The 26,738-nt window shown below is 41.2% G+C and overlaps 1 protein-coding gene across 1 annotated transcript; it reads left to right on the forward strand.

The window, feature by feature from the left end:
- Nucleotides 1-2,718: 2,718 nt before the first annotated feature.
- On the forward strand, nucleotides 2,719-26,390 carry CNPPD1 (cyclin Pas1/PHO80 domain containing 1). Its single transcript, XM_060773356.2, has 8 exons — nucleotides 2,719-2,935; nucleotides 13,835-13,937; nucleotides 19,498-19,579; nucleotides 20,661-20,781; nucleotides 21,794-21,922; nucleotides 22,377-22,438; nucleotides 23,262-23,379; nucleotides 24,777-26,390. The coding sequence occupies exons 1-8, from the start codon at nucleotides 2,867-2,869 to the stop codon at nucleotides 25,359-25,361; spliced, it is 1,269 nt and encodes a 422-aa protein (XP_060629339.2). The 5' UTR covers nucleotides 2,719-2,866; the 3' UTR covers nucleotides 25,362-26,390.
- Nucleotides 26,391-26,738: the final 348 nt, after the last annotated feature.

Raw genomic sequence — 26,738 nt, forward strand, 5'->3', positions numbered from 1 at the left:
AGGGAACCGGGAGAACTGCCAAGGTCTTCATCAATTTTCCTGAAACGATGCCTGAACTGAGACAATCAGCTCGGCGTATTGCAATTAAAACTCAAGAATTGGTTCCGTGAACCGCCCTTCTGTTTTGAAGCCAATGTTTTTAATTCTTGAATTCGGGAGGATCGATGCAAACTGAGTGATTTACTTCTGTCTTCCCAAATTTGGCCCCTTCTGTTGTCATTACAGTTAACATTACAGGAAGAAACTGCTGTAGGTTTGGAAAATGCCAATGTTCCTGAAATTAGTGAGGAAGGAACTTCTGTAGATTTGGAAAATGAAAGTACCAGTGTTCATGAGAATGTTTCAGAGGGAAGCCTTGACCTTTCCCTCCCTTCTGCACCTGGTAACTGTAATGACAACAGAAGGGGCCAGATTTGGCAAGACAGAAGTAAATCACTCAGCTTGCGAAGGTCTTCCCGAATTAAAGAATTACAAACATTGGCTTCAAAGAAGAGGGGCGGTTCATGGAACCAATTTTTTGGCTTTAATTGCCTTCCACTGGGCTGACTTTCTCAGTTCAGGCATCGTTTCAGATTAATGAAGACCTTGGCAGTTCTCTCCGTTTCCCCTGGCCATGGTTTTGAAAGATTTCTAGGATATCAAGTACGGTTAGTGGATTGCTACAGGTTCCAGTATTTTACAGTGTGGCTTTGGGTTTTGCTTTGTCCATTTAAATTCATGTTTGCTGATTTTGCTGTGGCTTTTGACTTGCATTTTCCCTTTATTTTGTAATCATTTTTCTTCAATAAAAAAGGATTGTTTTTCACAGTCAAGTGTGGTGGATAGTTATCTTAGGGCCTCGTTCCCTGCTCTGGATTGCAACACTGGCTTACATTAGTTAAGTCTCTCTTGCGCAAACAGTACTCCTGAAGGAGCGATGCAGCATCTCCATAAGGCTCGGAGCTTGGTGATAGTATGATAGCTGGGTCCAGAAGCTCCGAGCGTTACGGAGATGCCACAAAGGTGACTGTAAATAAGGGAAGTGAGGGGGTGGTGTGAGAGCGGGGAGAGAGAAGGAAGGATAGAAAGGACAGGATGCTTAGGGTAAGGGTTACGGCAAGGTTTAGGGTTTGGGTTACAGTTAGGGTAAGGGTTAGGGGTTACGGTTAGAGTAAGGTTTAGGGTTTGGGTTAGCGTAAGGGTTAGGGTAAGGTTTAGGGCAGGGGTCCTCAAACTTTTTAAACAGTGGGCCAGGTCAAAGCCCCTCAAACTGTTGGAGGGCCGGATTACAATTTGGAAAAAAAATAAGAATGAATTTCTATGCACACTGCACATATCTTGTTTGTAGTGCAAAAGATACTTAAAAACAATACAATAATTAAAATGAAGAACAATTTTAACAAATATGAACTTATTAGTATTTCAATGGGAAGTGTGGGCCTGCGTTCAGCTGATAAGATGGGGTTGTTGTTGTTGTTGTTGTGCGCTTTCAAGTCATTTCAGGCCTAGGTTGACCCTGAGTGAGGGCCAGGTAAATGACCTTGGAGGGCCGCATCTGGCCCCCGGGCCTTAGTTTGAGGACCCCTGGTTTAGGGTTAGGGTAAGGGCAAGGTTTAGGGTTTGGGTTGGGGGTTACAGTTAGGGTAAGGTTTAGGGTTTGGGTTAGTGTAAAGGTTTGGGTAAGGGGTTAGGCTTAGGCTTGCGGTACAGTTCTGGGTAAGGGTTTCACCATCAAAGAACTTGGTGATAGTATGATAGCTGGGTCCCGAAGCTCTGAGTGTTACGCACATTCCGCAATGGTGGTTGTAAATAAGGGAGGGGGAGAGTGGCACACTGAAGGCGGGAATAAACTTCAATTTGGTCGAAGGATAGAAAAGAGGGGAGGGTTAGGATAAAGTTTAGAGTAAGGTTTAGGGTAAGGGTTAGAATTAGGCTTAGGGCAGGCATGTAGCGGGGGGGGGGGGGGGGCTTGAGGGGCTTCAGCCCTCTCCCCCGAAATTCTCATGGTGGTTCGCGAAAAGGCCTTACCGGTGCATTATTTAAACTGTTATGTTTATTCATATCATGATCCGATCACCATACTCAATATTTCCCATATGCATGGGGGTATTGGGGTAATGATACAAAAGGTTTGCTAGGCTAGACCCTCTTTCACTCAGACTCAGCCCCCCCTCCCGAAACTCACCCCCCCCCCCCGAAACGAAATCCTGGCTACGGGCCTGGCTTAGGGGTTAGGGTTAGGGTAAGGTGTAGGGTTTGGGTTAGGATTAGGACTAAGGTTTAAGGTAAGGTTTAGGGTTTGGGTTTTATCATTAAAGAATTCTTCCATTCCTTCTATAATATTTGTGTTCTGTTCTGTGTTGCGCGAATAGCGCTCCCGAAGGAGCGAAGCGGAAAGAGCGTAAGGCTCAGAGCTTCCCGACTTTGCTTTCATACTATTACCAAGAACTCTTCCATTCCTTGTATATTCTCTGTCTCCGGCCTGGCTTGCATTAGCTAAGTCTCTCTTGCGCAAACAGCGCTCCCAAAGGAGCGATGCGACGTCTCCGTAAGGCTCGGCGCTTCCGGACCCAGCTTTCCTACTATTACCGAACTTTCGGACCCAGCTATCATACTATCACCCCATATGATTCCGTAGCGTTGAAGCCATTACAACCCCCTTCCCTGGGCTTCCGCCTGGCCTGACGCTGGGGGGAAAGAAGGAAGGGGCGGCCGCGGAGGAAGGCCCGCCCCAGGAAGTGGCAGGCGAGGCGGGGCGGGTGCCGGGCCCTCCCTTCTTCCTTCGCCTCTGCGGCGCCGTCAGGGCTGGGAGCCTTCTTCTCAGGTGCCAACCAAGGAGCCCCCCAGGAGCGAAGAGGAGGACGAGGACCCTCCCTGTCCCCGGGCCATGGACCTCAACGGGCTCTTCCTGGACGAGGAGGGCGCCTTCTCCCTCAGCGGCTTCCAGGAGTTCACGGTGAGTCCAGCCCGCTCCCTTCGCCGCCATCAAGGAGAGCCCAGGCCAGGACACCCTCCCCACCACGCCCTCCAAACCTCTACTGGGTCGTGGAGCCTCCTTCGCTTCATTCTGAGCAGGGGCTGGGTGGCCATCTGTCGGGAGGGATTTGTTTGTGGTCTCGTGCATGGGGTCTCTTCCCACTGGGCCACTGGGGTCTTTTCCCACTGTAGGGCTCTATTGCCTTAGTGGAAATGGATCACTTTTGATTTGCATGGTTGGTAACAATTGGTCAGGGAAGGAAGGGTATTGTTTGAAGTGTCAGCGCTTAGTAGTAATTGAATACCCGAAAGGCACTAGATCCAGAGTTTGGAAATAAAGCAGGGCCAGTTTTGATTAGGACTTACTATTATTATTATTATTAATAATAATAATAATAATAATAATAGAAACACAACAAGATGAGTCCACAGCAAATACTCTGCTGGCTGTTGAATTGGATCACACGTCGGACACTTCCCAAGTGTCTAGGACTGTGTGATGTATCTGCGAATAATGTGTGCAGATCCCAGTAAAGTGGCCTTCTGCAGCTGACAGATGGTTATTTTGTCAGCACTGATTGTGTTTAAGTGCAGGCCAAGGTCTTTAGGCACTGCACCTAGTGTGCCGATCACCACTGGGACCACCTTGACTGGCTTGTGCCAGAGTCTTTGCAGTTTGATCTTTAAATCCTCATATCGTGTCAGCTTTTCCAGTTGTTTCTCTGTAATCCTGCTGTCACCTGGGATTGCAACATCGACAATCCTTACTTTGTTTTTTAGCACAATCGTGAGGTCAAGGAGTATTGTGCTCCAAAACTCTGTCTGAATTTGGAAGTCCCAGAGTAGCTTGACATTATTATTATTATTAGTATTGTGTTTATCTATACCCCACTATTTCTCTCCACAAAGAAACAAAGCAGCTTATATTAAAGCCTTTCATTACAATTTAAAACCTTGTTGGAACACTGGGATTAGGCTGTGGCGCAGCTAGTTAGTAGCCAGCTGCATTAAATCACTGCTGACCAAGATGTCATGAGTTCAAATCCAGCCTGGGTCGGAGTAAGCTCCCAACCATAGTCTAGCTTACTGTTGACCTATGCAGCTCAAAAGACAGTTGCATCTGTCAAGTAGGAAATTTAGATACCGCTTTATGCTATTTAACTAATTTACGATGCCATAAAGCCTTCCAGCAGCGTGCAGAAAAATGAGGAAGTACTCCATCAAAGGGCTCGGTGTCACAAGTGGACAGTGAAGTGGCAGCTCCCCCTGTGGCTGAAATAGAGCATACCCTCATGAAGCCGGAAGAGCTGGAATGTTAAATGCCTCTGTGTCTGTCTATATATGTTGTATGTCTAAATGGCATTGAATGTTTGCCATGTATATGTGCATTGTAATCTGCCCTGAGTCCCCTGCAGGGTGAGAAGGTGGAATATAAATACTGTAAATAAACATTGCCATTGTTACTATTGCCGTTGTTATTAAAACCACCTCTGAGTAGTCTTTGTCGAAGAAAGCCCTGGGAAATTGAAGGGGTTGTCCAATAATAATAGTAACAATAATAATTGTGGTTATTGGTACACTGGGTGCAGTACCTAAAGACCTTCATCTGCTCTTAAAAACAATTGTCACTGACAAAATTACCATGTGTTGTTGAAGGCTTTCATGGCCGGAATCACTGGGTTGCTGTGAATTTTCCAGGCTGTATGGCCATGTTCCAGAAGCATTCTCTCCTGACGTTTCGCCACACCTAGTTTCCAACAGACCCCTCAGCCTCTGAGGATGCCTGCCATAGATGTGGGTGAGACATCAGGAGAGAATGCTTCTGGAACATGGCCATACAGCCTGGAAAACTCACAGCAACCCAGAAATTACCACCTGTCAGCTGCAAAAGGCCACCCTACTTGGATCTACACACATTATTCGCCGATACATCACACAGTCCTAGACACTTGGGAAGTGTTCGACGTGTGATCTACTATAAAAGCCAGCATAGTGATCTTGTTTGCTGGGTACTAATCTTGTTGTGTATCACATAACAACAACATATTGTCGAAGGTTTTCATGGGTGGAATCACTGGGTTGTTGTAGGTTTTTCGGGCTGTATGGCCATGTTCTAGAAGCATTCTCTCCTGACGTTTTGCCTGCATCTATGGCAGGCATCCCCAGGCATCACAACCTCTGAGGATGCCTGCCATAGATGCAGGCGAAATGTCAGGAGAGAATGTTTCTGGAGCATGGCCATACAGCCCAAAAAACCTACAACAATCCAACAACAACACTATTTATATTCCACCCTTCTTCCTGTGGGGATTCAAAGCAGATTACAGTATAAAAAGACACTGGCAAACATTCAATGCCTTGTTACAATACAATGAGAGACACAAACACAAACAAAGGCAAAGGCTTTCATTTCCGGCTTTGGAAGCAGTGCTCATCTCTGGCTCTGGGGGAGGTGCTGTTCTCCATTTCCAATCCAAGGAGCCTGTGTTGTCACCTCCTGGTCATGTGATTGGCTTGACTACTTGGAGCATCTTATGCCTTTCCTGCAGTAGTGGTACCTATTTGTCTACTGACATTTGCATGATTTTGAACTGCTAGGTTGGCAGGAGCTAGGGCTGACAACGGGAACTGCCAACCTTTGGGTCAGCAGTTCAGCAGCACAAGGATTTAACCCATTGCACTGCTGCGGCCCCTAAATTGACAGATCACTTTAAAAGTACACACAAAAGTTTAGGCGTTACCATGTTTTTTTGTGAATTGATTAGGACTACCCAAAGAGTTAAATATCATAATGCCACTACCCCCATCTGATCTTGGAAACTGAACAGGGTCAGTCCTGGTTAGTACTTTGATGGGAGGCTACCAGTGAATTCCAAGTGCTGCCTTTGACCTTTCAGAGAAAGTAAATGGCAACCCACCTGAGAGTATTCCTAAACTAAGAAAACCCTATAAAATCCATGAAATTGCCAAAAGCTGACGGGTGACTGGCAGGCACATGCACACACATGAACAATATTACATTCCACCTCTGCTCCAAAACTGTCCTTAATCAGGCTTGATCATATGACTCTGGCTCTTCCCCTGGGCTGCAGCCTCTAAATATTTGAGGAAGTCTCACTCAATTCTGTGGAATTTCCTTCTAAATTACACATCAGTTATTTTGTGTCGGCAACAAGTGGCTGGGAAGAGGATCCTACTCATCTTCCAACGCGTTCAGTATTTTAGTCTCCTTCAGAAACGATAAAGCGGGGAATAAATAAATATAATAATAAGCCCTTCTAATGTTGGGAAACATGAACTTGGGAGAATTGTGACGCATTCTAGGTGATTAATTATATTAAAACAGAAGCAGCATGAGCGTTTCATACTACTTTAAAAGGCCAATAAATTCCCCATAGCTGAAGTTTTTGTGAACTAGAGCCCTCCACATCAACTGCGTGGAATGCCATACTCACTTGAGAAATATGTGCCTTCAGGTTGCCTGTCCATTTATGGCAACTCTGGATTTTACAAGGTTTTCTTAGGCAAGGAATACTCAGATGTAATAATAGGAATAACAACAACGTTTATGTATAACACCCTTTTTACCAAGGAACAGGACACCAACATATACAGTCAAGGACAACGAGGCATAACACTGTAAATATGCAGGAAATAAAATCCCTTACACCCTACCATTCACTCCCCATCTCAGCACAATTTAGCATCGTATTTTGATTAATCCATAAGAAGGTGTTAATTTTTTTTACAAAAGCCTAAGATCCCCCCCCCCCCCGAGATATAACCTAGCGGATTCAGTATTTCTTGGTGGTCTCCCATCCAAATACTACACAGGTCTGACCTTTCTTAGTTTCCAAGACAAGATGTATTTATTTTTCGTGTCAAGAGCAACCAAACAGTTGAAAACCAAGACAAGATGAAAAATGCTCATATTCCTCAGGGATTGGGGTGACTTCTATGATCTTGTCATTTAACATATTTGAGAATTTAGACCAATCTGACTTTCTGAAGTTGAATCTTTGTTTAAATCGAACTTCCTGAGGTCTTATAGTTGGGAGCAATTGGCATACTGTCAGCCGATGCTATATGTTTCGTATTGGTGGTCCCACTGATTTAGTGTAATAATAATAATAATAATAATAATAATAATAATCTTTATTTATACCCTGCCAACATCTCCCCAAGGGGACTCGGAGCGGCTTACATGAGGCCAAGCCCAGCAGTACAACAATATCAATGTACAACATAAGAATACAACAATAAAATATAAAAAATAAAAATAAAATAACAGAAGGGTACAAAAAGGTACAAAAACCTTATAAATAAACATTATACACTCACAAATAGGAGGTGCCATCTCCTGCTGTTGACAGATGGTGGGAGCTTACTATCATGAATAAGCGATAATTTATGCAATTCAGTTCAGGAGAGGATAGGCTCTCTATTTTTATCCTCCTGAGCATAGCCCCATACGTGGCTATGGCTGTTAAAGTCACCAATTACTACCGCCCTTAGGGGCCTATCAAAGTTCTCAGGAGAGGAGAAACAAAATTCTTCATTTGGGAGCTTGTACATAGAGTTAATTGTGATTTTACTAAGCTTTACTTTTGTAACCTCTATATTGTTTTCTTCAGTGTTGTGGGCACTGCTGATTTGGAGGCCTGGTTTTACAAAGACAGCAGTTCCATACTGCACTTGTGGTCTTTCTGCCACTAAGATCATTTCTGGAACTTTTGGTTGTTTCTGTTGTTTATCCCTGTGTGTTTCTTGGACACACAGCACGTCACATTTCTTATCTCGACACAGTTCATAAAGCAGCTGTTCTTTGGCAGCTGACATGCCTTCGATGTTGATTGTGATTATTGTCATAGTTGGTCCTGAAAAGGTCCGTTTGTTTGTTTGTTTGCATGCTGCAAGTTACCTGTGATGTGAGAGAATCAGCCGTCTACAAAGACATTGCCCAGAGAACACCCGGATGTGTTATGATCCTGGGGGGGGGGGGGGGGGGGCTTCTCTCATGTCTCCCTCCCCCGAGACAAGATGGGAACTGGGTTCTTTAGGGTAATTATAGTATAATTAGATAATAGATATAGATATAGATATATCTCACACATACATTGCTAAATGAACAAAACATAAAATGTTAGTAGTGATGATTATAAAGTAACAAAAATCCCCCCCCCCAAAAAACCTATAGAGAATGAATATTACCTTAAAACTTAAAATGTATGTGGAATTGGGGAAAACATGTCCTCTTCCCCCCAACAGCATTTTTTAAAGTGTGTGTGGAAGTTGAATGATGAAATACCAGTATTTTCTTTTTGACTGCTGAATGTTTAGTATTTATTGTCCTAATGTTTCTAAAAACTATGTAGTAGGTAGGTTTCATACAGTAGAGCTGCTCAAACTGCTGAAATCTAGCGTGGTGAAATGGTTTGAGTGTTGGACTATGACTCTGAAGGTCGGGGCTTGAATTTCCACTCAGCCACATAAACCCAATGTGTTGTGTGGTTTCCAAACTCTATGGCCATGTTCTAGCAGCATTTTCTCCTGACCTTTCACCTCCATTTGTGGCTGGTGCCTCTATGAAGATGCCAACCACAGATACAGGTGAAACATCAAGAGCGAACACTACTAGAACATGGCCACACAGTTTGGAAACCACATGAAGAAAGAAAATATTACACTGTTTTGAACCGAACTCTAAATTGCAGCAGTAAACCAGCTGATATAGAAAACAGACTGATGTTACAGAAAATACAGAGCCAGCTTCCCTACTCCATCATATGCCAAAAGAATTCTAGAAAAATGGAACTATTGATTACAATCCTAATCCATGGCTAATTGTGGATATAGTATGTACAAAAACCAGAAGTTGTAGCAAAACCAGTAGCTGACTAGTTGAACCACTTCTTGAAACCATCACAGTAACAGAAACAGTTCATAATATTGTGATTCTTAAAAAAAGAAACAGGAAAAGAAAAGACAACATTCCTCCAAAGCCTCTTAACCAGCAGATCATTTTCAAGCAATGCAACCTTATTGTAGGGATCTTTTAGCACTAGTTATCTCCTCCTTTAATTTATTCTCTTTGGAATTGTAGGTTTACACAATAAAATGCTGAAGACATTTATGTCTTGGGTGTCTTAAATTTTTTTATTTAGCATATGTTTTGTTGGAGTCTATTAAAATTCCTGCCAAATAAAAAATCTGAATCGTTAATATGCCACAAGGTATTTTGTTGTTTTGCTGCAACAGATGAATTAACATTTTAGAGCAGGAGCGCATGTGCCCTTTCCCCCAATATCAGGGGACATATGAATAATTAAATGAGAATAAATACTTGTTCCAGGTCTTTAAAAAAAAGAAAGCAGCACTGTGAATGTCATTAGGGAGGCGTATTAAGAAATACTATAAGCAAGTCAGTGTAAAAGTCAAGGAAAGCATAAAAAGAGTGACACTCCTAGTTTTAGAGTGATGAAACAAAGAGGCTTTTTGTCAAGCTCAGGCTTTATGGTGTTTTATGTTTGCAAGGAGGACATGAGCCCATTGTTTTGTTGTTAGCACAACATACAAAAGAAACCAAGTTGTTCAATGCCTTGTTTTATTCTTGGTGCGAATGATGTCGGCAGTGAAATAACCACTGGCAACAAGGGAAGGGCTAGACTTAGGACAATGGTTCATTGCCTTCCCTGGATACAGTTGTGTCAGCAGATCCTCCACACTCAAATACTAACACATTTAACTAAAGCAGGGCTTCTTAAACCTTTTCCACTAACAGCCCCTTTCCTCCCAAGAAGCTTTTACTTGACCTCAGGTATATTGGTACATAAAATAGGTTTAAAATCAAATGTTTACTGATAATCAGCATTTGCAAGGCTTGCTAAACAAGCTGATTTTTCTTTCTGTGTACACTTCTCTGTAAACACTGCATGTTTTTTGATAACAGATTTGTGTAAATGGGTGTCAACAATTTTTTCATGACCTCAACATTGAGCTGAGGGGATCCCATTTGGTGTCAGTACCTACAGATGGAATGGGTTAAACTCCTGTGCCGGCGGGACTGAAGATCGACAGGTCACAGGTTCGAATCCAGGGAGAGCGCAGATGAGGTCCCTCTATCAGCTCCAGCTCCTCTTGCTGGGACATGAGAGAATCCTCCCACAAGGATGGTAAAAATATAAAAACATCTGGGTGTCCCCTGGGCAACATCCTTGCAGACGGCCAATTCTCTCACACCAGAAACGACTTGCAGTTTCTTAAGTCACTCCTAACACGAAAAAAAACCCCTACAGATTAAAATGTGGTGAGCTGAAAGCATTCTGAAATCAACTACAGTAATCTTAGAAGAAGAAAGAAAGAAAGAAAGAAAGAAAGAAAGAAAGAAAGAAAGAAAGAAAGAAATGTCTTGAGTTATCTTTAAAACTGATTTATTTTAGACTAGGTTGTTTTTTTTTGCAGATAATGAGTGGCTAAGATTTCACTGATCTTACTATTAGTTTGCTACAGCTCTGAGTTGAGAGATGAAAGAAGACTTTCTCTTCCCTCCAGGTCATGCACATACTCATATCACAACTAGTATTGGTTAGTACAAATCCTGCCCAGTAATAGCAAATGGAAAAGAAGACTTTCCAGAACCAAGAAATGCAACTTAAGAAATATTCTGAAAGGAAGCACTCTATTAAAAAATACAGTTGATGGCCTCAGAAAATGGCTTAACTGAATAACATGTTGAGGAAGTCTGGGTGCATCTACACTGTAGAATTAGTGCACTTTAACACAGTTTAATGATGTGAAATTGTGGGAGTTGTAGTTTACTGAGGAACCAGTACTATTTAGCAGAGAAGGCTAAAGACCGTGTAAAACTAGAACTCCCAGGATTTGATAGCACTAAACTATAGTAGTTTAAGTAGTGTCAAATTGTATTAATTCTACAATCTAGCTGCACAGTTTCCTCTTTTTTATTTTTCCTTGACTCTTCTATGAGGCAGGAATATTACCTGTTCAGATTAAACTTGTGAAAGACCATAGAAAAGAGAGAAAGGAGGAATCTGATTTAGTCTACAAAATTAAAAAAAATGATTAAGGGATATTTTATTTTAGAATTGTGTATACAATAGTTAAAATGGGGTGGATCTTTATTCCCAATAGTAGTATTTCCAAAAACTGCATAGTGAATAGAATTTTCAGATATTACATTTAATGACTCACAGGCTTGCAATTCCTTTTTAAAGTTCTTTTTATGATTTTTTTTGTCTTCTTTATACTACAGAGAACTAGAAGAGATAAAATAATTGTCTTTGCTATACTAATGTTGATGTTTTTTTCTGCTTGAGATGCAGGAATTGCCTTCTCCTCATAAATTGGCAAAAACACTGGGTTTCCTTACATTTCAGGTATTTCTTATTGCCGAGGACCTTGCAGCACCATTTGTAATTATAGTTGTTGCATTCTAGTCTGGATTCACCTTTGCATCACACAAGAGTCCAGTATTATTAACTAAACAGTTTGTTGAAGAAATCAATTATAAAAAGGCAAAAGTAGTGCAAAAAGCAAGTAGTACAAAAAGCATGTCCTAAAATCAATAGGAAAAAAAGCTAACAAAAGGCAATAGTCCATATATCAGAGTTTATCAGAGTTGTGTTCAAAAGTAACAAGGTACATGGGAAATCAGGAGTCAAAATATAAGCATAAATCCATAACTAGGAACATAGGAACTTCTTCAAAACAGGAATCCTTGAAATGAACACACAACTTTCTCAAGGAACTTAAACATAGACTTTAATGTGGAACAAGACAAAGGTGTGCATAGTAACTCAGTGTTGCCTCATCTAACCCTTTTAATAAACAACACTTTAATTTAAGGACCACAAAGCCATAAAGTCATGTCTTTGACATCTGCTTTGTTGTTTCAAGGATTTCTCACGAAGTCTCTGTGATCTCCGTAATCTGGCTCCCTCCTCCCGGAGATTGAGCCTCAAACTCCTACTGACCACAGTTATTTTTCCAGAGGAAAGATCTCCCCCTTCCAGCTCGTTATCTCCTGTTGCCAAGGAACAACTAGAGGAAAGGTTCCCTATCTTTTGATGCCACGGCATCTCCACCTCTGCCCTGAAGCCGTTTCTCTCTCTCAAGACACAGACCCATTGTTCTAGACAGAATCGTGATCTAAAATCCCTTCATTTCCCAAAGTGGAAAGTCCATCAGTCCTCACAACCCCTGAATCAGGCATGGGCAAACTTTTTGTCTTGAGGCTGCATTGTGGGCCCGACCAAGTGGCCCAGGCCAGGAGGGAGGGCAGACGGGCATGCACTGGTTGGGACAGACCCAGGAGGCACAGGGCCTGTGAGACGGTGAGGCTGGGAGTGAGCAGGACAGGGCCTGGGTCATCCTCAGGTTGTCCTCCTGGCATAAGGATGCGGCTGCTTGCCCCATCCTTATGCTGGGAGAAAAATGAGACATGCGACAATTGCCCTGATCCTCCTCCCCGATCCTCAGGCTATCCTCTCAGCATTAAGCTGGGAGGAGGGCGAGAGAAGCAACAGCCGAGAGCGCTCCAAAGGGTTCTCAGCTGATGCATGCCTTCCTCGGGCTGTCCTCTCAGCATAAGGACAGGGCCACTCACACTGTCCTTGTGCCAGGAGGAGGGTGAGAGATGCAATGGCTGAGAGCGCTCCAGAGGACTCTCAGCTGCTGCGTGACTTTTTCCCTGTCCTTTCTGCATTTGGCGGGCCACTGTGTCTTTATGCCAAGAGGACAGGGAAATTGAGAAGGGCCTGAAGTAAGCCCTCAGTGGGGTGCATCCAGCCCCCGAGCCGAGCCTTAGTTTGCCCATGCCTGCTCTGAGTGAACAATCTCCTCTTATTCAATCTCTGGCTGAACCACAACAATCGTGTTTTAAAAATTAGATGCAGTTTGTAATTATCCACTGGGTAAACTATAATTTTCATATTTCATACATGCCAAGCCAATGTATTGCAAGTGTATTTTCTATTCCTAAAGTTCATATGTGACATTCAGTCTATAAAAGACATTGATATTGCCTTTATTCATCTTTTGCCTCCATGGCTTTCATATTTCCTGAATCTTTACACCTCTACCCAACTCTAATCTTGCTAATGTCTCCTTCCAAGTTTACTTTTGAAGGAAGAATGCTGTGGACTTTTGTGCGTCTGCTTTTGTTTTTTTGCATTACAAGAAATAAGATGTGGTCTTACGTATGTTTCTGTTACAGCACTGTACTATGTCTGGTCTTGACCGTAAAGTTTTAGGAAAGATTTAACAGTACATCAGGAAAATATTTTTTTAGAAACATGTTATGAAATGTTATATAAGGAAAAGCTTGCAACGTTATATAAGATGTGGATGAGAGCACCAAAGTTAAAAGAAAAACAGTGTTTCTACTTCATATTTAAAGGAGGTTGTTTGGTGAGTTAATATTTACATGGATTTTATTAAATGTTCCCTGTTGAATCATTCAGGATTTAGGTGGCCAACAACTTGAGTAAATTAACGGATACTATCTTCAATAATAAATGAAGTATGGTTGTTGAAGGCAAGCCAAAATGTGGCTAATGGTATGCTTTTAGGTGGAATAGTAATAAACGAGAAGAAGTAGTATGGGATTTTTAGAATCCCTTTCCCCATAATATTTGGAAATACTGTTGTGGTATGTCTGTCATGATTCTTGAGTTGGAAGCAAGATGATCTGCAGAAGGAGTTGGGCTTTATATGCATTTATATACACTAGATTCCTTTCCCATTTTGCGTGCCTCTTCTGGTTTAGCCGTATAGAATTAAGACATTTCAGTGGAGCAGGCAGGACAGGAAGATGCAAAGTCCAAGTACTGTATTTTTAATTCCTGCTGTTTTTTCTCAGTTTCTTCCCAGGCACCAGCAGCTGAGTGATCGGGTGCGCAAGAGGCTGTACTATGGCTGGGATAAAGATGGTACCCTGGATAACCTCTCAAGTCCTGTTGCAGGTGAGTCTGGCTTTGGGATATTACAGCTGAGCCAGGAAGGCAGCCAGAGGGAGGGAGATTTATTTATTTGTTTGTTTGTTTACGTCATTTCTATCCCACCCATATCAGCCCAAAGGCAACTCAGGGCGGCGTACAAGTTGACAACAATTAAATGCCATATAAAAAAATACATACATCGATAAAAGCATAAACCATCATCATACATTTAAAAACCATAATAAACAATAAATAATAAGAATTATAAAAGCTATGTCTTCTTGTTTAAATCCTCAACCATTCCATCTTCTTAGCCGTTCCAAGTTCATTTTCCAATTTCAGTTTTTCTAATCATGCTGTGGTTCCAAACGCTTGCTCGAAGAGCCATGTTTTCACTCTTTTTTGAAATGTCAGGAGGGAGGGGGCTGATCTAATATCCCTAGGCAGGGAATTCTACAGCCAAGGGGCCACCACAGGGAAGGCCCTGTCTCTTGTTCCCGCCAAGCGTGCTTGTGAAGCAGGCAGGATTGAGAGCAGGGCCTCCTCAGATGATCTCAAGTTTCTAGAAGGTTCATAAGGAGAAATGCATTCGGACAGATAAGCTGGGCCGGAACCGTTTAGGGCTTTATAGGCTAAAGCCAGCACTTTGAATTGTGCCCGGTAGAAAATTGCTGACTGGGTATAACCTCGGGTGCATCTAATTGTAGAATGAATGCAGTTTGATGCCACTTTAACTGCCATAGCTCAATCCAATCTATGTACTATCCTGAATTGCCAAGAGAAGGTAAAGTACTGTAATTAGGAACATGCTGGACCAAATCCATAATTGCTAAACTCCATTGCTTCCCTGCCTCACTCTCTTGGTATTTTGATCTTGGCACACGTTTGTCGGAGCCGATATTTCTTTTCTCCCAATGTCCTTTTGTCTTTTTCTTGTCACCTAGAACATGGCTCAATCCCTCCTACAGCACTCTCAAACTTAGTTGTTCAGCCTTTTCTGTAAAGTTCCAGATTGGCTCTAATATAGAGTCAATGAATAAACTTCCCCTTTACTTGCTCGTCAGCATTCCTGGCAGCTTAAACACAGCCAGGGCGGAACTGAGTCATATGCAAGAGAACCGCTCTCTATGTGAGAGAGTGAGTGTGAGTGTTTCACAGCTGGTGGCAAACATTTTGTAGTCAAGTTCCATAAACTAAACAAGAGGTTTTTGCAGGCTGAGTGGATAATTGACACTTCCCCAAGGTCTCCACTGTAGATAACACTCAGCATAAAAAATAATAGCCACTAAGGTCTGTAGGCATGAATGAACTAAGGGAACCTCTAAATGTGGGTCCTGACCTCAAATGGAGTCCCCTTAACACAGTTTTGCCCTCCCCCCAGAATATTTGGCAACGTTAAAAGGTTTCTGAATGTCATTTAGTGGCTGTTTTAAAATTCCCTTGTGGAGATAGGGTGGGATAAAAATAGAGATTATTTATTTGTTTGTTTATTAGGCATTTACACAAAATTGCTGTGCAGTGTTTACAGTGGACTCTGCGGAAGATACTTCAGCTAAACTTTATAAAAAGGAAATCAGCTTGTTTAGCAAAACCTTGGAAGGACTCTGCAAAGATACTTCAGCTAAACTTCATAAAAAGGAAAATTGGCCTGTTCAACAAACCTTGCAAATGTGGATTTGTTATCAGTAAATGTTTGATTTCTATTCCTTTTTATATACTTATAAACCTGGGGTTATGTAAAAATTTCTCGGGCTAAAAAGAATCGCAAGTGGAAAAGTTTAAGCAACTCTGCTCTAAACCACTCCTTTGCCAGAACTGGGATAGCGCGTGCTAACATGTAGCTTGAACCAACAGGAAAAAGGTGGCTTCTAACAGTTACTAAGAGACAAATATTTCAGAGGTTGGGAGTTCAAAGTTTGGCTGGACAAGATCAGCAACTTCTGGCTGATCTTGTCCAGCTGGAAAGATTTGTGGTCCATAATAAAAATGATCAAGACAAACACTTAGGGTTGTTTTATTTTTAGGAAGTACCCAAAACTGTGTATTCAAAGCTCACTTATTTATTACTAGCCGTCCTCTGCCACGTTTTGCTGTGGCCCAGTCTGTGTATATGTGTTTTGTATGTGTATATACAGTATCTGTGTATGTGTGTGTATATATTTGTGTGTTTGTGTATATAGGTGGTTTTGCACATGTGTTATAATATATTTTTTATTTTTGGGCTTTTAAGTCTCTTCCTCTGTGTTTTTCAGTGTTTTTATGAGTGATGGTCACTCGTTGGCCTGATTGGTGTATTGTAGGGGTCCTCAAATTTTTTAAACAGAGGGCCAGGTCACAGTCCCTCAAACTGTTGGCGGGCCGGATTGTAATTTGAAAAAAACCTTGAATGAATTCCTATGCACACTGCACATATCTTATTTGTAGTGCAAAAACCACTTAAAAACAATACAATAATTAAAATGAAGAACAATTTTAACAAATATAAATTTATTAGTATTTCTATGGGAAGTGAGGCCCTGCTTTTGGCTGATGAGATAGGATTGTTGTTGTTATGTGCTTTCAAGTCATTACAGACTTAGGTTGGCCCTGAGTGAGGGCTGGGTAAATGATCTTGGAGGGCCGCATCCGGCCCCCGGGCCTTAGTTTGAGGACCCCTGGTGTATTGTGTCCAAATTTGGTGTCAATTCGTCCAGTATTTTTTGAGTTATGTTGATCCCACAAACATTACGTTTTTATTTATATAGATTTGCCTTTTTTGACGTGAATGAGAACCCTAAAGAAAAGTGTGTTTAATCTTGAGATGGCGGGAGAAGTCACTTTATCATTTGTGCTGAAGCATGTTTCATGTGTCAATGTTTCTTCCTCGCTGTTTTAGCTCTTGTTTACTCTCAGGACATTGGCCAAAAGCCACTAGTGTTATTGGAAGAAATTGCTTCTAAGGCGAGATAACTAGCTTCCTACTGTGCAGCTTCAAACCTACTCCTAGGGACTCAGAGACCCTCCAGAGCAGTTTTTTAAAGGAGTGGAGGGCCTCGGAGGGGAGAATGGGGAATAAAGTCTTGCATCAATGTTTCTGACCATAAACAGGTTCAGGTGAGAGATACAGGACATTTTCACACTGATTATTTTAAACATTAAGGTTGTAATTGGCATGTCCAAATGGCAATTCATGTTTTTTATTATGTCTGTGGTTGAAGTCAACAGTTGCCCTGTCCCATCCAATTTATGTCTGACACTATAATTGGATTTGCAAACATTTTTTTAAAGATGCCAAAATAATTTTAGTAGTTAAATAAAGTGAATTGGGTTTTGAAAATCTTTCATTTAGTTTCAAACTAGAAAGTTAACATTTTTTTAAAAAAAAACTTTAGTAAAAGTTTTTTTCCCTTCCACTTTCTTTTTTGTCCATGATCCTGTGGGTAGTCTGTCAATAAAGCATGGAAAAGTTCGTTTTCAGGACTGCAACTCCTGAAAGTCAATACTTGTATTTATTTATTAATTAATCATGTCAGGAGCAAACCAAACAGTTGTATCACATTTTTTTGAAGAAACACACACACACACACACACAAAGTTTGCAAACTTGGCATTCTTTTAAATGTCCTTTGACCAGTAGCTGGCCACTTGGAGTGCCTCTGGTGTTGCTATAAGAAGGTCCTCCATTGTGCATGTGGCAGGCTCGGTTTGTATTGTAGTAGGCGTCTGTGTTTTGCTCTTCTCCACACTCACATGTTGTGGACTCCACTTTGTAGCCCCATTTCTTAAGATTGGCTCTGCATCTCGTGGTGCCAGAGCACAGTCAGTTCAGCGCCTTCCAAGTCACCCAGTCCTCTGTGTGCTCAGGGGGGAGTCTCTCATTTGGTATCAGCCATTGATTGAGGTTCTGGGTTTTAAGCTGCCACTTTTGGACTCTTGCTTGCTGAACTGTTCCAGTGAGTGTCTCTGTAGATCTTAGAAAACTATTTCTTGATTTAAGGCGTTGGCCTGCTGACTGATATCCAGATAGGGGATGGGCCGGAGATGTCACTGCTTTGGTCCTTTCACTATTGGTTGCTGCTTCCCAGGTAGTGAAATATCGGCTAAGCAATATAATTTCTCTAGTGATATAGGGCGCAGACACTCTGTGATAATGCTTCATATCTCATTAAGAGCCACATCCACTCTTTTAGCGTGGTAAGATGTGTTCCACACTGGGCATGCATACTCAGCAGCAGAGTAGTAAAGTACAAGGCAGATGTCTTCACTGTATCTGGTAGTGATCCCCACGTTGCGCTAGTCAGCCACTTGGATGATTTCCGTAGATGCAGTGGAACTACTATATAGTTGGTTGGAATTAACTCTTGGATTAGGCCCTGACTCTCTAATCAGCATTTTCAGTGGCCATGTTGGATGAGGAATTCCTAAGAAGTACTCTTTTTCTGTTCTCTTAAGTATGCAGGTATAAACAGAAAGGGGTAGACGAAATTAGGAGATAGTTTGCTTATTAGCAATTGGATTCCCAAAGCACCTCTGCTTGGCAAGATACCTGTATAATTTTGATAGAAACAGCATTTTTTTCAAGACCAAATTCTATAATTTTGCAGATTGCAGGCTTTTCAAAACAGCTGAACCTAGGGGCGGATAGGAACATTTCCTTTGAAGTAAATGTGTTTAGGATCTGGAAATAACCAAGGCAGATTTTTCTAACCAGTTGTCAACTTGTTCATGTAACAAAATGGTTCCTAAACTTTTTCAGTTGCGACTCCATTTGTGACCCACAACCCCAATACATTAAAAATAGGCTTTTTAATAAGATAAATAAAAACACATAAAATATATTTTTCATTATAACTCAGATGTTAACTGTGTATGAACCTGGACCTCACAACAAGCTAACCTGATGAACAGAAGATCATTATACATTCATGCAAGCAAATATCTGTGTAGGATACGAAGATGTGATTTTTTGTTTTCCTTTTTGAAAAATGTTCATAGCTCAACACTGCCCAGAGACCCTACAGAAGACCCTTTGCGACCCCATTTGAGGGTTGTGACCCATGGGTTGGGAACCACTGATGTAACAGGTCTTTATAGCATTATGATTTTTTATTTCATTTACAAGTGGGCACTACATTTCTGGAGGTGAAATTGCTTCTTTCCCCTTCATAACTTCTTAAACTTCTGCTGTCTATCTTCAAGCAATTTTGGTCAGGTAGATCACAGAGCGGAACAGTTTTGGTTTCCTAGAAGAGGACACATGTCTCTGTTTTATTGAGTTTTGGTTGGTGTTTTATATGTGTATGTGTTTTATTTATTGTATTTTATACTGTGTTTATACTGTGTTATTTTTTAGGCACTTTGTGCCATGTGTAAGCCGCCCCGAGTCCTTTAGGGGAGATGGTGGCGGGATATAAGAATAAAGTTGTTGTTGTGGTGGTGGTGGTGGTGGTGATGCTGTGTTTGAAGTAAGACACTGATGTGGCTTGATAACAAAGGACTGAGTCCCTCCAGGGAAATAGGGTGATGTACAAATAAAGTTTTGTTACTGTTATTGTTATTATTACTGTAAATTTAACCTTCAACTCTATTGTTTTCTTCGTTCTAGATATTGCTGTGGAACTACTCCAGAAAGCTGCTCCTAGTCCCATTCGGAGGCTCCAGAAAAAATATGTGTCTCATGTCTCCCGGTACGGTTCAGAATGCTTTCTGCTTTTTCCTATCCCTGTTTCTCATCCAGTATATTCTTATAGTGTTCTTATCCTTGGGAATGTGAGCTTGGGCTTTGTATTTCAATATTTGGACTTACATTCAAGTTTCCATTAGAGCCTTTTTCATTGGGAAGGCAGTGTGCCTGTGTATGCCTTCCAGTCACTTTTTTGACGTATGGTGACCTTTTTCATAGAGCTTTCTTAAGAAATGAACACTCAGTTGTGATTTTGCCAGTTCCTTCCTCTGAAATATACAACTCCTGGGATTTGTTGACAGTCCCCTATCCAAGTATTGGCCAGGGCTGACCCTGCTTAACTTCCAAGATCAGACAGGATCTGGTGTCTTAGCATATTTATATCTTAAGGCAAAATATACACAGATTTAAAACATATTCATGTTTTAAATCAAAATAAAAAAATATTTATTATGGTCATAGACTAACATAAGGAGAGTGAGGTACCGTCTCATATAACATTATTTAGAGGTGTGTCTGATTAATACATTTATTTATGTTTTTTCCCCAGTAATGGGTTGTTGTAAGAATAGATAGGAACAGAGACATTGCAAGGCAGTTGTTAAGAATTATTGTAGGAAAGGTTTTGAGATAGTCATTCCTATATGAAAGAAATGAGAATGGTAACGCAGGACAGTTACCATTTTAGAAGCTGAACTGATGTTCCACTTGCATTTCAGTGAGAGAATAGTATGGAAGAATGAGCGATTGTATGAAACATTTCCAGGACTCTTTTTCCATACCTGCTTCAACACTTTGATTATGCTTACTTGGCCTATTATCATGAGTATCACCATGGCTCCTAATCTCCATTCCATTTTTGTGAAACTGATGGGTCTGTTTGAACAGGTGAATAAAGATGATGGGAATGCACAACAAACATATTGTGGCATCTGTATCTAGTGGGATAGAAGTCGAAACATGGCAGGTCTTCACACCCTGTGGGATGGGTTGTTCCAGCTCCCAAAATCTTTCTGTGATATAGTTCACTACTTTGTGTCTGAAATGATAGAGATTGAGAATGTGTCTCCTGACTCTAATTCCAGAGAGGCTTGTATCTCCCCCTGCTCTATGATGTTGGCCCTGGTTTACATTGAAAGGCTCCGGCACCGCAATCCTGAATACCTACAGCAGATCTCATCTTCTGATCTCTTCTTGATCTCCATGGTAAACATCTAATGGGTGAAGCTATGGCTGAGTAGTTGGCTCAAAATGTTGTGTATATTTTGTAAGGTGTCATCATTGTTATTTAGTAGTCTTTCCACATTGTAGAGACCTTTAATCTTGACTTGAAGGTGAGCTGTCATACGATTTTAAGGATGAGGATGCTTGCCATAGATGCAGGCGAAACGTCAGGAGAGAATGCCTCTAGAACATGGCCATATAGCCTGAAAAACCTACAGCAACCCAGTGATTCCGGCCATTAAAGCCTTCGACAATACATACCTATCATAGATTTCAGTCTTAATCTGTGAATTCAGTAGAGAGGCTTAAAGATAAGTGCCCTTGCTCCAAGTCATAGTCTGGATAGTTAGTAGATGGTCTGGAAATATTAGGGAGATGGATTTTCTCTTTATCCTTTCAATATATAGTTCAGACACTCAACATGTCTATTTGCAGACAATCACCTGTTTGTGAATGGGTGTTAAGTGCATAACTGGTTAGGTTGTGAGTACTGAATCTTTCATGTGGAAGGAACGGGGAGTCCTTGACCATCTAGATGTTTTGGCCCATAACTCTTTATCAGCAATGCCCATCATGGCCATTGGTAAGAATTATTGGAGCTGTAACCTATGGTATTTGGAAGGTTAACAGTCCCTTAGTCAAGCTTCACAGGTTCATTATAGATTCCTTCTGCCCCTCTGCATATTTATAGATTCCTTCTGCCCCTCTGCATAATTGAGGATGGGGCTTTTACATCCCTGGAATCCGGGAAATGCACAATAATCCGTCTCCTCAACCTGGGGTCCTCCAAGTGTTTTGGACTTCAGTTCCCACAGTTCCCAACAGCTGATTAGCTGGTTGGGGTTCCTAAGAGTTGAAGTCCTGGAGGACCCAAGGTTGAGAACCACTGTACTATTTCATCACCTCATCTCTAGTAGAAATCAGATCCCACACCCCACCTCTGACTGAAACATCTCACCCTGTACTACATTAATGTCCCTTCTCTTGCTTTCAGATGGTTGCCAGCAAGTACTTATATGATGAAGGGGAAGAAGAAGAGGTATTCAATGATGAATGGGGAGCTGCTGGCAACGTGGATGTACAGACCATGAACACGCTGGAGATGAATTTCCTCAGGGCCATTGTAAGTGTCATGTGAGAAGACTAGTGTAGTGTTAAAGGTAACCATGCAGAGATCTGATACTGTCAGTCAGAGCTCAAACGAGTACAGAGGGCTTTGTAAAACAATAATCTCCATAATGCCAGCCTTTGAAGAAGTGCTGGTTGCTATGTTGGAAATGGTTGATGCAGAGGCTGGTCTTTTTGTTTTGCTGAAATACTAAATACTACCTTTCTAACTAGTGTACAAAGCATTTTAGAATAATACATTCATAGATCTTTCATTACAAATCTTTAAAGCTTTGAGTGCAGTAACAACAAACAGAGTCTCTCTGGGAGATAGTGTAGTATCAGGGTATAAATAAAGTTTTATTATTATTATTATTATTATTATTATTATTATTATTATTATTGAGGTCTACTTTATCACACATAACAAGAAGACAAGTCAGTTTCACTATTCCTTCCCCTTTCTGCAGGACTGGAGCCTCTATACAGACCCCAAGGAGCTTTTTGAAGTGCTCAATTGGCTGGAAGGATGGTAGGTACTTTTCTTTTCCCAGAATACTTGTTTGCTCCTTTGGCTCTTGTTCTTTCTGTTATCCATTATGGGAGTGACTGAGAGTCATGCAGACAGCTGCATGGAGAAAAATTGCCGAACCCTATGGCTAAATTGCAAGACTTCGATGAAGCTAATGAGCATTTAGCTGTTCAGAGTAGATCCATCAGCCTGCCTGGGGCATCCACAAGTGACTTCACAGTGTATCGGATAATATTAACAGATATTTGTAATGGGGGTCTTCAACCAGAATCCTTCCAAGTCTATGGTTAGCAGGCATATCCTCATGATGCAATTGGCCTGGGAAGACTGGTGAGAGGGAAAGAGTAGAAGGCTGCTTGTCCAGCTTAAAGGTAAAGGTTTTCCCCTGACATTCAGTCGTGTCCGACTCTGGGGAGTGGTGCTCATCTCCATCTTTAAGCCGAAGAGCTGGCATTGTCCGTAGACACCTCCAAGGTCATGTGGCTAGCATGACTGCATGGAGTACAGTTACTTTCCTGCTTGAGTGGTACCTATTGATCTACTCACATTTGCATGTTTTCAAACTGCTAGGTTGGCAGAAGCTGGGGCTGACAGTGGGAGCTCATGCTGCTCCCTGGATTTGAACCTGCGACCTTTCAGTTAGCTTATCCAGCTGCTGGAGTTCATATTGTTGGGTCTGTGGAAATTGTTTCTGTACTCCTTCCATTTGTGTAGAACAGGAAGCATGGTCCCTGCTTGTTGGACAGGATGTTGCCAAGTTATAAGGCCTGTGATGAGGCATTCTTGTGACAAGCATTCTAATTCTCCTTTCTGTTCCTTGCAGTGTGGCTGAGAGGCAGGGCATCAAACGTGGCTGGTTCACCTACACAGATCTGTCTGTCTTAATGGAGCGGATGCTGTGGCAGCAGGCTCTGGGTCAGTTCTACCAACAAATGGCCAAGGTAAGAGGGCAGGCTAAAAGTGTAAAGCTCACGGGGAAAGAAGAAGAGTATAGCTTTGATAGTGAAGAAAGGTAGAAACAAATGAGCAGACTTCCAGTGATAGAGAACAGTGTGTTTGTCTTTGTGTGTGTAGGCATCTGTTAGAGAGAAAGCGATCTCTGCTAGATTGGGTCTGATATGCTTCTCTTTGAATGAACTTTTTCTGAAAGGCAAACTTTTTGATTCTGCCATCCTTCATCCCAGAATGTCCTTAACATGGTAATAAGACAAATGATGGAAGCAGCTGAAAACATCCAAAGCAACAAAATCCATTGCAGCCTGGTTAAAAATAAGCAGATACAGACAGTACAACTAAGGCATTTCTCTATCCATCTTCAAGTCTCCACAAAACAACGTTGTGAATATTATGTTTCTTAGTACAAAAATTATTTAGGTTGGTCAGCATCACAAGAGAAAAGTTGCATCCCTAGGGTACCATGCCAGAAAAAAATAAACACTGGCAACCTGGGGGGATGTCAGTGAAAATATTATTACTCTGTCAGTTTTCATTCGTCATCTGCATACAATCTAAGTAAACCACTTACTTTTTCTTATTTGAATGGGAGATGAGTGTTTAGGTGGGATGCTTAACTGATTTATTTATTTAATATATTTATACCCCACCCTCTCACACCCCAAAGGGGACTCAGAGCGGCTTACAAGTTATATGTAAATACATTATATTATTAGCATAGCACGATATTAGTATTATATATTACTATATTGTGCTATACCACTATACTGTAATATTATTAGTAATATTACATGTAATATATATTATATTATTATATTTTATTATTACTTTATATTGTATTCCTTTCTAATATTATGGTCAATATTATATGTACATACAATATATTATTAGCATAGCACAATATTAGTATATATTACTATATTGTACTGTACCATTATACTGCAATATTATTAGTAATATTACATGTAATATATATTATATAATTATTACAGTATTATATTGTATTATTATATTGTATTACATTATAATATTATGGTCAATATTATATGTACATACAATATATTATTAGCATAGCACAATATTAGTATTATATATTACTATATTGTACTATACCACTATACTGCAATATTATTACATGTAATATATAATATAGAATTACCAATATTAGTAATATTACCTGTAATATCTAATATACAATAATATTATATTATTATATTATTATATTGTATTATATTAATAATAATACAATTGTATTATTGTATTATTATATTGTATTATATTAATAATACAATTATATAATATAATGACTTGCTCCAGATTAGGGGAGTTTTGGGAGTTAAAGGCAAAGAGAGCACATAACCACTCTGATCTTCTCTTTCCACAGCTGGCTTGCATTCTTGGAGTGGTGTACCTTACGGGGTTCGCTACTGTCCTTGCTTCTGCAGCAGTCGTACATCACACTGTACATGTGAAAAGGGCTGGTACTATGGAGCTGCTTGGCCCTAAGGGTACTCTAGCTCCATGCCTGCCTGTCCCATCTTCAGTCCAGCCGGATCGTAACTTGGAGCTCCCTAATAGCTCTCCATGCCTAGCAGCAGAGAATCAAACCTTTCATGGTGAAGAACAACAGCCTGGAAGCAATGGTGTCACGGCTACAGCACTCTACCTATGGAGCAGTGTCCTTAATGCATTATCTTACTCACCACCAGCTCCTATCAGTCCCTCACGTTGCTCACGTTGTAGTCAATCCACCTGCATGGCAACCAACCACACGTCTTGTGCCCGCCCTGCTACACAGTCGGCTCCCTCTGGACTTCCTACCTATTGCACAAGTTGTTCATGTGGAAATTGGCACCTTTCCATGTCTCCTAACTGCAAAGACTGGCCTGATCCACTGGCACTGCAACAGTGTTCCTCACAGGCTGCCTTGGAGCTTGGAAGGATCAAGGCATTCATCTTTCCTAGCTAGGGATATAGCTTAATCACTGGTGGGGTGAGACTGGGGCATCTAGATGGGAGTTTCTATGTGTGTCTGAAAGACATAGGACACAAAGAAGGAAAATGCTGGGAAATGGAAAAGCTGATGGGTTTCGTGGACTTTATCACAGTTCTCCTTCCTGGGTATAACTTCAAGACCCCTTTGTCCCTTCCCACCCCCTTTGCAAACTATTGGCAGCTGTGCTTAAAGGCTTCAGGGAGTATATTGGAGGTGTAGATCCCATCATAATGCCAGGCTCAACTCCAGCAATGATGTTTGGGTTTGGTGCAACCTTTAGCTGAGCCATTACTTGCCCTGGAGGACCTGGCTGAGTTGTTGCTCAATGAATAGAACTTGGTGTGTCTTCACATGGATTGGGCTGCTTGCAGAAGACACTATGAACCGCCTCCTAGCTTGAATCTCTTATGTGTTGACTTGTTGGGACACTTAGAAGTAAGGATCCATGGCTACTCGCACCCACAGTGGCGAGAGCTAGCCAGCAATTCTCTATGTTTAAGGTATCGAGTGATTTACTACTTAGTTTAATGTTAATGTGTGAATTCATCTTACTGTCCTGAGCTTTCTAGTAAAGACAGAACCTCTTGCGTTCTAAGAATCATGCCGGAGTTGCTAAGGTTTTCTTCAGCCATAGCACTGGAAAAAGGGTACCAATTACAATTGAGGCTCAGGGCCCCATTAGATCCGTGGTTCTCAACCTGTGGGTCCCCAGGTGTTTTGGCCTACAACTCTCAGAAATCCCAGCCAGTTTATCAGCTGTTAGGATTTCTAGGAGTTGGAGACCAAAACATTGGGGGAACCACAGGTTAAGAACCACTGCATTAGATCAATCCAATAACTCTTAACTTATTCTTGTGAGAGCTTGAATGCCCCCTGCAGTTCTTAGAATTGAGGAGGAGTGGTGGAGGGATGGCAATCACATCCTTCACTTTATTTCCACCAGCAATGTCCTTTTCATTGTTTCTTGTAGATGAGATCTCTTCTAATAAAGGTAGCTATGGATGCCTGTGTCTTGTGTTTTTTCCCTTTATGAAACCTGCAGAGAAGTACTACCAGTCATTTCTTGTTTTCTTTCTTATGCTATATGGGAGGAGTATCAGTAAAGACACAGCGAGTTCAAATTTCATGAGTGAATTCAAATTTGCCTTTTGAGAAATGTAAAACATTTTGGCAAATATCTATTGTCACATTGTCAGGGCTCTGCCTTATTCAGGTAGAGATGAACCAAACAAATACCCAGTTTGTATCAAGTAGTTTAATTAAAACAGCACTTACTTTCTGGATGTTTTAATAGTCCAAAATATAAAACGTAAAGATAGCACTCAGCCACAGAATATAAAACAAAAACTA

Source organism: Anolis sagrei, chromosome 1, assembly GCF_037176765.1.
Source record: "Anolis sagrei isolate rAnoSag1 chromosome 1, rAnoSag1.mat, whole genome shotgun sequence".
Taxonomy (NCBI): domain Eukaryota; kingdom Metazoa; phylum Chordata; class Lepidosauria; order Squamata; family Dactyloidae; genus Anolis; species Anolis sagrei.

Coding starts and splice junctions, on each gene's coding strand:
- CNPPD1 (XM_060773356.2), top strand. CDS start 2,867: ATGGACCTCAACGGGCTCTTCCTGGACGAGGAGGGCGCCTTCTCCCTC. Junction 19,580..20,660: donor TATGTGTCTCATGTCTCCCG/GTACGGTTCAGA, acceptor CTCTAATTCCAG/AGAGGCTTGTATCTCCCCCT. Junction 22,439..23,261: donor CTCAATTGGCTGGAAGGATG/GTAGGTACTTTT, acceptor TGTTCCTTGCAG/TGTGGCTGAGAGGCAGGGCA.